Source organism: Microtus oregoni, unplaced genomic scaffold (genome assembly GCF_018167655.1).
Source record: "Microtus oregoni isolate MIOR12 unplaced genomic scaffold, Mior012 000067F_000, whole genome shotgun sequence".
NCBI classification, from domain to species: Eukaryota; Metazoa; Chordata; class Mammalia; order Rodentia; family Cricetidae; genus Microtus; species Microtus oregoni.
This window is the reverse complement of record NW_024543953.1, coordinates 3653936-3662165: the sequence shown is the minus strand read 5'-3', so window position 1 is coordinate 3662165 and position 8230 is coordinate 3653936. Positions and strand designations below refer to the sequence as shown.

Below are 8230 nucleotides of genomic sequence, written 5' to 3'. Positions count from 1 at the left end.
AATCTCATCATTTCCAACTGAATGCATAAAAATCAGCGCCAAAGCTTAACTTTACATAAACTAGGATCAACTTAGTATGACATATCATTTCTTTTGCTACTTGATCTGACAGACTTTAATAAGAACTTATCTAACTCTGTTCTTCAGATGGGGGTCATTTTTTGTCAAGAAAATCTTGAAACCCAACTTTCAAGTGTTTGAACTTCATCATAAGTCCTTTTCTGACTGCTAAAAAGTTACAACACAAAGTTACACACTTACACCATAAAGCTGTGAGGTCACAGTCACATTACAGAGCTGACCACCAAAATGGCCTTGACCAGGGCGCATGCACTCCTCCCCCACCCCTGGGAATGGGAGAAGAAAGCTGGAGGTAAGGGTGGGGGCTGAAAGGGTCGGTGAGGATCAAAGCAACAGATAGTTCAGAGATCACTGAGGGCTGAATCACAGACGTCACACTTAGAAATTTGTTGTCTAAGATAGCAAGAATATACAGACGCTTTCAAAAGTACAGGAGCCTAAGAGGAGGATGCCTAAAAGGTGGATGGAACTTCCACTGTGTCTGCGGGTTTATGTCAGTGTGTGTCAGGCTGTGTGTCTGTGCCGTGGAGGTGTCTCCCTCCGGACTGCACAAACAGGGTGAACTGTAAAGAACATTTTCACACAGCCATCTCATCAGAACAATCGGAATCGTCAGAGTCATCACCAATAACCACAACCTTACGGTAATTATCAGCGGGAATCTGGATTACAGTGGAGTCCGGAGGAGAGGCAGAGGTGGCAGCAGACTCCGGGAATACAAAAGAAAAGCTGGAGGCAGTAAAGCCAGGTTTGAGGTGGCCAAAAGTGGTCATCTCAAAGCAATGGGAGGCTGAGACCTCGGGGAGGTCAACAGCAGTGAGTGCAGAACGGCTGGTGGTAGCAGGCTCGAGATAGCCAACAGTGGTGGTTGCAGTGTGGCTGGTACCAGGCTTAACGTAAGCCGCAGTGGATGTAGGATGGGTAGGGGAAGAGCCAGCAGAGGTAGGGTGACTAGTGGCAAGCTCGGAAGCAGCCCTGAAATGGACAGGGTCTCCCTTGAAATAGAGAGAGTCCCCTTTGAAATGGACAGATCTGGGTTTGAAATGGACAGAGGAGACTGGCTTAGGGTAGACAGAGGCAGACTTGGGGTGGACAGAGGCAGGTTTGCGGTAGACAGAAGTAGACCTGGTTTGGGGCTTGGGGTGGACAGAGGCAGAATCAGAGGGGGCTGCTGCCTCATCACCAGGCAGTAGAACATTCCGGATGTTCCGTGGGGTTCCCTCCTCAGCAAGACAGACACGGGCACGCTCTTGCTCTCGGGCTTGATCACGAGCATGGGCACGGGCACGAGTGAGAGCTCGGGTCTCCCGAGCCTCCCGAATATCAGCGATGAGCTGAGAGGTGAACAGGATAGGGTGCCGCAAAGCATGAAAGATGGTCCAGTATTCTCGTCGGAAATTCTCATTAAGGATACCATAGATGACAGCATTGAGGCCGCTGTTGAAGTAGGCTACACCGTACGCTGCAAGGTAAAGCCAGTTGGGAATCTTGCCTGCTATAGCCTTTGGACTGACAGCCACTAACACAGTGAGCACATTGACAGGGCACCAGCACACTGCAAAAAGGAGGAAGATCACAAACATGGTAAGAAAATTTCGAACCTCAGCAAACTGATTCTCGGGATTCTGTCTGGCTGGGTCACGGGCTTCCAGCACTCTGATCCAGATTTTGGTGTAGCAATAGGTAACTATGATGAGAGGGAGGACGAAGTGGAAGCAGACAATGGTCACAGTGAAGGAGGGGTTGTTCAAATAGTTGAAGATACAGGAGTAGGTGCGAGGATCATACTCAACACTGGAAATGTACATGTTAGGCACGACAGCCAGGATAGCCATGACCCAGGTAACGACCAGGTAGATGCAGGTATTGCGCAGGCTGAAGATCCGCTTGTATTGGAGGCTGTGGCAGATGTAGCAGTAGCGGTTGATGGCGATGGCCGTGATGTTGAAGATGGAGCCGACTATACTCAGTCCAGAGATGAACCCGACGAACTGGCACTGGAGCTGACTCAGATCCCAGTCTCCAACCGACATGGCATACAGCATCATAGGGTAAGGGTAGATGGCCACCAGCATGTCTGCCACAGAGAGGCTGGCCACGAAGAGGTTGCCTGGAAAACATGAGAGGAAGAAAAAGAAGGAGAGAGACAGAAATCAGTGGTTAATGTTTGGAAAGCTACTTCCCAAAAAGGAAAAGACCAATTGCATGGGTGATAATTTAGAATACTAGATTTCCTTTGAACAAAATTAATTTTCTTCCTTTCTTCTTCCTATTTACCAGCAGGTCCCAGGTGGCTCTGATGCATAGCAAGTTCTGTGCTTTGCCAACCTGTTGTTTGTTTGCTGTGTCATCCTTGCTCTGAGGAAGAAGTGAGTATAAGACAGAGTGAGAGAGACAGCTCATAAACATCGTGGGGCAGAGTCCTGTGGACACCATTTTAGAGAAATACAACTACGCCACACTTTCTGCAGTAGAAAAGATGGAGATGTAAGAGTGGGAGAGAGGGGAGGTAGATGGAGCTGTCCAGAAGGAGAGTCAACCTAAAATTAACAACGATGATAATAATAATTTAAACTCTCTTCCTTATGAAGGAAGGCCTACCTGCCAAGAGACCACCCTGAGAAGGCCTAGGAGGCTTCTTCAAAGAGATCAAACAGCCCAGTGAAATATTTACCATTCCCAGCTACCTTCAGAGTAAAACTTAAGAGAAGGAAACCCTGTAATAGCAAGTATGAGGTCAAAGAGGGTGATCAGGAGGAAGGAGAAATCCCTGCAAGGGTGGTTTTACCTCCAGCCATACACAAAACGTCCTGCACAGACTCACTCCCCTTGAGCACCAGAGTCGGCCTGCTGAACAGGGAAACAGCCTGGGGAACCCCTGCCTCCTCCTGCCCTGCCCCGTTCAAAGGACAGCAGGAGCAAGTGTGTGTGTGTGTGTGTGTGTGTGTGTGTGTGTGTGTGTGTGTGCGCGTGCGCGCGCGCGCGCGCGCGCGCGCTCGAGCGGGAAGTGTACATTTTTGTAAAACTCTTTACAAAAAAGTAGACGAAAGAGGCCAAATGCAGGCACAGGGTCCTCTTCTTTGAGAACACCTTATTGCTAATTAGCATTGGTTTGACAAAACACTGAACTTTGTCCTGGAATGGAAGAAAAAGAGGGCTTGTTTAAAGGGCACCAAGACTTACCTCCGTGCTTTTTGACAAAAGGGATTATAAGGCTTTGCCTCAAAGTAATGAACTTCCAAAAGAAAAATAGGAAAGAAAGGTCAAAAGCCTTAAAAATAAAACCACAACAACCACAAAACAACTTTTATTTGCAATTTATAAGAAGAGAGATAGAAAGAAAAGGAAAGGAGACGGAACGGAGGAGCTATGCAGGTAATTAACTCCCCACCCTCCGTGGATCTGCCCTTGGGTATCTAATCAAGAGGGAAGGAAAGGTGAGCTCCAAGGCTCAGCCTCGGGTCTCCGGGTTACCAGGGGGAAATCGGAAGCACTCACAGTAATTTGAAAAAAAAATATAATGACTCTGAGTCTGTCACTGAGTTTTGAAGCTTGTCCCGCACCAAGCAATTCGCCCTGCTCCTTCCCCCAGTCCCAGGCCACTAAGGGTCTCCGTTGTTCCCAACCCTCCTAGATCTGTACGTTCTCTCAAGCCGCTGAGATCTTGGGAAAGACGACCCAAGGCGCCACCATCACCTTCACCCAGGCGGAAAGTGGAGTTGGGGGTTTCATCACCCGTCCTCCCCTCGTCCACAACCTTCTCCCACCCACCCTAAAAACCAGACTGACAGCTTTCCAATCCTCTATTACTCCCCCCCGCCCCCCCGCACAGGTCTCAGTGCCCAGCACCTTCCCGCGCAGTTCCCCTTGGATCTGCCCTGGCTGGCGGTTAGGGGAGTCCGGCTCAGTTTCCACACCCAAGCGCTTTGCAATAGAAGTCCCAAGTCTCCCCAGGAGCTCTCAAACTGCCTTCCCGCCGCCGCGGTTCCTACCTTGTTCTGCCTCCTGCTTCCACCGGCCCGCCCGCCCGCCCGCTAGCCACCGCGCAGAGTTCCTGAGCCCCTCCGCCGCCGCCCTCCTTGTAACTCCCCGATACAGACCTCCGGAAGCCCGCTGCCGCCACCGTCGCCACCACCGGCCACCGCCGCCGCCACCGCCTGCAGGGTCCAGCCCGCCGCTCGCCAGTCCCAGCCGCTTGCTCTGGGACAGGCAGACTGAGCTCGGTTCTGGCGGGCTAAGATCGCCCTGCTAAAGGGAGGCGTGGGGTCTGCACTCTGCGGCGCCGCTGGGGAGCGATCCGGAAGCCCTGGAGAAGCGGCGAGCGGAGTCCCCGCCGCCCTTGGGGACAGCTTCAGCGTTGCGCTCCTTGGAGCGCTGCCGCGGCCGCCGCGGCCGCCGCGAACTTAACTTCCCAAAGCGGATCGCAGCCCCGCTGCTCTCTCTGAGACAGTGCAGCTAGCAGTGCCTCAGCGAGGCCACCCGCCCTTCCGGTGTCCAGTTCGGCTGGCTGTCCCCGCGTGGCAGCCAAACTCTCCGCTCCTGTGCCGACTCCCGCCGTGGCCAGTCTCCGACGGGACAGGGGTTGGCGCGCTACCGCGCACCTTACAAACCTGGGCTTTGCATTCGACTTGCCAACGCTAATTTCCTGAGCTCCCCCAGCACTATGAAGCTCAAAATTTAGGGGAACCGGGGAAAACGTCATCCCCACCGCCCGCCCCCGGGGGGTTTGGGAGGAATTTGGCAGAGGGGATTCACCGGGTAGGGAAAAGGAGGGTGGCTTACCAGAATTTCGGAGCTTCTTGTTCTTGGTCACAGCCAAAATGACCATGGAGTTGCCGATCAGGTCTAAAATGACGGTGACAACCATCGCACAGAACATAAAGGTTATCAGCGCTGGTGGGTAGTCTGGCTTTGGCAGCTTACAGCCAATGCAGCCGAATGGGGTGGGAACCGCCTTGGTAGGTCCCATGTTGCTCTTGGGGACCGTGGCCATCCCTCCTAAGCAAGCTCAGGATCCTTGGTGAGTCCGTGCAACGAATACTTGCTCCGCCACCCGGAGCTCCGGGAGCTCTGAGGAAGCGTGGCGCTCTCTCCGAGGCTCAGGGAGCAAATGACAGCTCCCCGCCCCTCTTTGGTGAGCTTTTAAAGCCTCAAGAAGCGGCTAGCCCCACCCCTAACCCCTCCCCCTAACCAATCAGAGCTCTTTGACCACCCCTCCTCCTTAGTCACCACCCTTCCCCAGGACAAATCCACTGCAAGGTGTCGTCTTTCTTCCGACTACCTTGTTTTTGCTGCCCCTCCTCTCTAGCCAGCCTCCCTCCCTCCCCCGTGAATTCCCCAGGTACCTTGCTTCGTGACTAACTCAGAGTCAAGTCGCTAAGCATCCATTTCTAGCAAGTTCTTCTTCTCCCTCTGACACAAATACCTGTTAAAAAGATGTGGCTTGCAGAGAGAGCTCATGAGATGCTTCTTGGGGTCTAGCACCAGTCTGATCAAGTCTGCACCCCCCTTAACTTGTGGGGAACAGCCAGCGACCCTTTAAACCCCCACATCCTTGTCTCCACAGACTCCTTTGGAGGTTTACCCTACTCCCCGGGCTCTAGATTGTCCATACCTTTCTGTAACTGATAAGGAACGCATGGCAAATGCTCTCCCACAGCAAACTGGGGTCCCTACACTCTAAGGAATTCACTCCACTCTGGGTCGGGTCATTCCAGGAGCGGGTCTCCTCCTTTAGCTGCTGGACTTGCGCTCTCCATGGGGGAAATGTACTCTGTGCTGTACTCTAAAAGCTGGGACCAGGTCTGCACCCCAAGAACTGGAGAGAGCAGATGGTGGTCTCTCAGACTCAGCTTTAGGACAGGTGGGAGCGGGACCTCTTATCCTCCCAGTTAAACACAGCCTGTCGATAGGAATTTAGGAACTGCTTTAGGTAAACATAAAATGGGTAGGTAAGCCTCTCTCGTGGGCTCCTGCTCTTTGAAGCAGCCCAGGGAGAACCGGTCAGGCATCTCTCTCCTTCTAGTGCTCTGCCTTTCCTATCTGGTGGTATCTAGCAGTCGGACAGGCGAGGGTCGGCGGCGCTGTCGCCACAAACCTGTTGCGTAGGAACCTGGCCCGAGGCAAAGAAGCCAGAAGCCACAGGAGCGTCCGCAGCCCCCAGCCTAAGGCACAACGTTTGCTGCCCTTCTATTTTTCCACTCCTAGCCAGGGACTCTCTTTGCAAACCCTCACTTTCCGGACTGCACTTTCACACTGTGGGTCTCCTTCCCCAAAGACCCAGGCACCAAGAACGCAGAGATCTCTCAGTCCCTGACCCTTGACCAAGGGGGATTTGAACGTTGATGTTCAGGCAAAAGGGCGCGTTTCAGACTCTGGATGGCTCCAAACACCTGGACAAGGAAGGGGATTTCAGCTGACTACTAAAAGTTATTGATCATGTTAGAGACCCTTGAAGGGAAAGGGGAAAATAAAACCAGAGGTTAACACCTGGAAAGTCGCTGTGCAGACCAGCCTTCTGCCCTCCGCGGGGCTGATGGATTGCAATGGCCGGGAGTGCAGCCATCTGGACGTCGGTCGCAACCCCCTACCCAGGGGCGGGGGCCGTCACAGGGACGAGCTAGGGCAAATTTCTCATTGGACCTCAACACATGTACTAACATTCTACGGTGAAACAAACAGCGCTGGTAACTAAAACCGCACACCTAGTCTAGCTAAAATGCTCGAAGAGAAAATGCGGCTCCGAGCTAGAATCCCCATCCTCGCTCACAGCTGAGAACCTGCCAGGAGCTTTTTCACATTTCATTGTCTGCTTGGCGATAGCAGCCCCGGCCCGGGCGCTCTCACACTGCCAGCCTCAGCCAGGATTTTCCGCATGTACAGAAACCGGAGCTTGCTGTACTCGGCGCCCTACTGAACACCTGGACAAGAGGCTAACAGCTCAAAGCCTGTCCATTTCGTACACTACGTAGGAAGGATGTTAGGCTCAACATAACAGATGAGTCTGCGAGAATTCAGATCCTTTCCCTTGCGGGATCCGAAGCGGTTTTGAATTCAATAAACAGAATAGAATGGAAGAAAAATGGAGAGCAGCTTTGTAAGGGCTGTAAACACCACCCCCTCCCTGCCTTGCCAACAACTGGAAGGTTGTTGCAGGCTATTCGGGCCACTTATGCTCCATTGTGAGGACTGTGAAGCTGTTGTGACCCTGAAGCTGGCAGAGTCCCTGAAGCTGGAAGCTAGCCTTGAAAGCGGACTGGAAAGCCTAGGGACTGAGGAGCGAGCCTGAGAGTGAGCTGAAATCTGTCCCCTGCCCCATTTGGACACTATTTTATCATGACTTAGTGGAGCTTTGATTTTTCAACACCAAGAAGCAAATATTTTAATAATTGCTGGAGAAAGATTTCTGTTTCTACTTGAATTAATTGTTATTTTTATGAACTAGCTTGATACAGATTCTGAACATCACCACAGAACTAAGAAAAGACGTGAATATTAAAGCTGTCGTATGAACACATGTGGGGGAGAAAATTGGGACCTCTTCACAGGGGTAAGTAGGACAAGTCTCATGAACAGTAAGTTTGATGACTTTGGAACATTTAAATCGTGCCTCCTTTGTGGGTATAGAGAAAAGAGTATGATTTTAGAATCTAAAGGCATTTTTTAGAATGTGGAAAGCCTGCTTAGAAATCTTTATAACTGGGATAGGCAGAAACACTGAGACTTGGAAACTATTAACTATTAGAATCCCAAAAGGGAAACCTGGGACCTTCTCTCAATGGGTACTTTCTGTTCAGGACAAAGTGACCTTTCTCAGTATATAAGCCAGCACCTGTGGGGTTTGAGCTGATTGTGGTGGAAGATAGTATTTCAGCCTCCAGGACACTGGAATAATGTCTTGCCTGTGGCTAGTTCGCTCGTTCATTTGCTTGTTTGTTTGCTTGCTTGCTTTAGTAGTGGTTAAACCTAGAACTTCCAGCACGTTGGGCAAACTCTTGCAATCGAGTTATATTTTCAGTCCATGAATGCAGTTTTATATAAGTATTAGTATTTTACAGTTTTCTCCCAATAACACCATTAAACAGATGGTGAAACCACTATCTGAAGGGATGAAATTGCTTGCCCTAAGTTGTGCCAAAGCTAAGACTTA

The 8230-nt window shown here is 51.3% G+C and overlaps 1 protein-coding gene across 1 annotated transcript; it reads right to left on the bottom strand.

Moving 5' to 3' along the window:
• Positions 1-659: 659 nt before the first annotated feature.
• On the bottom strand, positions 660-5074 carry LOC121440217 (melatonin-related receptor-like). Its single transcript, XM_041640951.1, has 2 exons — positions 4864-5074; positions 660-2191 (listed from the first exon to the last, which is right to left on the bottom strand). The coding sequence occupies exons 1-2, from the start codon at positions 5072-5074 to the stop codon at positions 660-662; spliced, it is 1743 nt and encodes a 580-aa protein (XP_041496885.1).
• Positions 5075-8230: the final 3156 nt, after the last annotated feature.

What these genes read in the sequence shown, in the direction of transcription:
- LOC121440217 (XM_041640951.1), bottom strand. Translation starts at nt 5,074, where the DNA reads ATGGCCACGGTCCCCAAGAGCAACATGGGACCTACCAAGGCGGTTCCC. An exon ending in CAAGAAGCTCCGAAATTCTG is followed by an intron (nt 2,192 to 4,863) that starts GTAAGCCACCCT and finishes CATGTTTTCCAG; the next exon opens with GCAACCTCTTCGTGGCCAGC.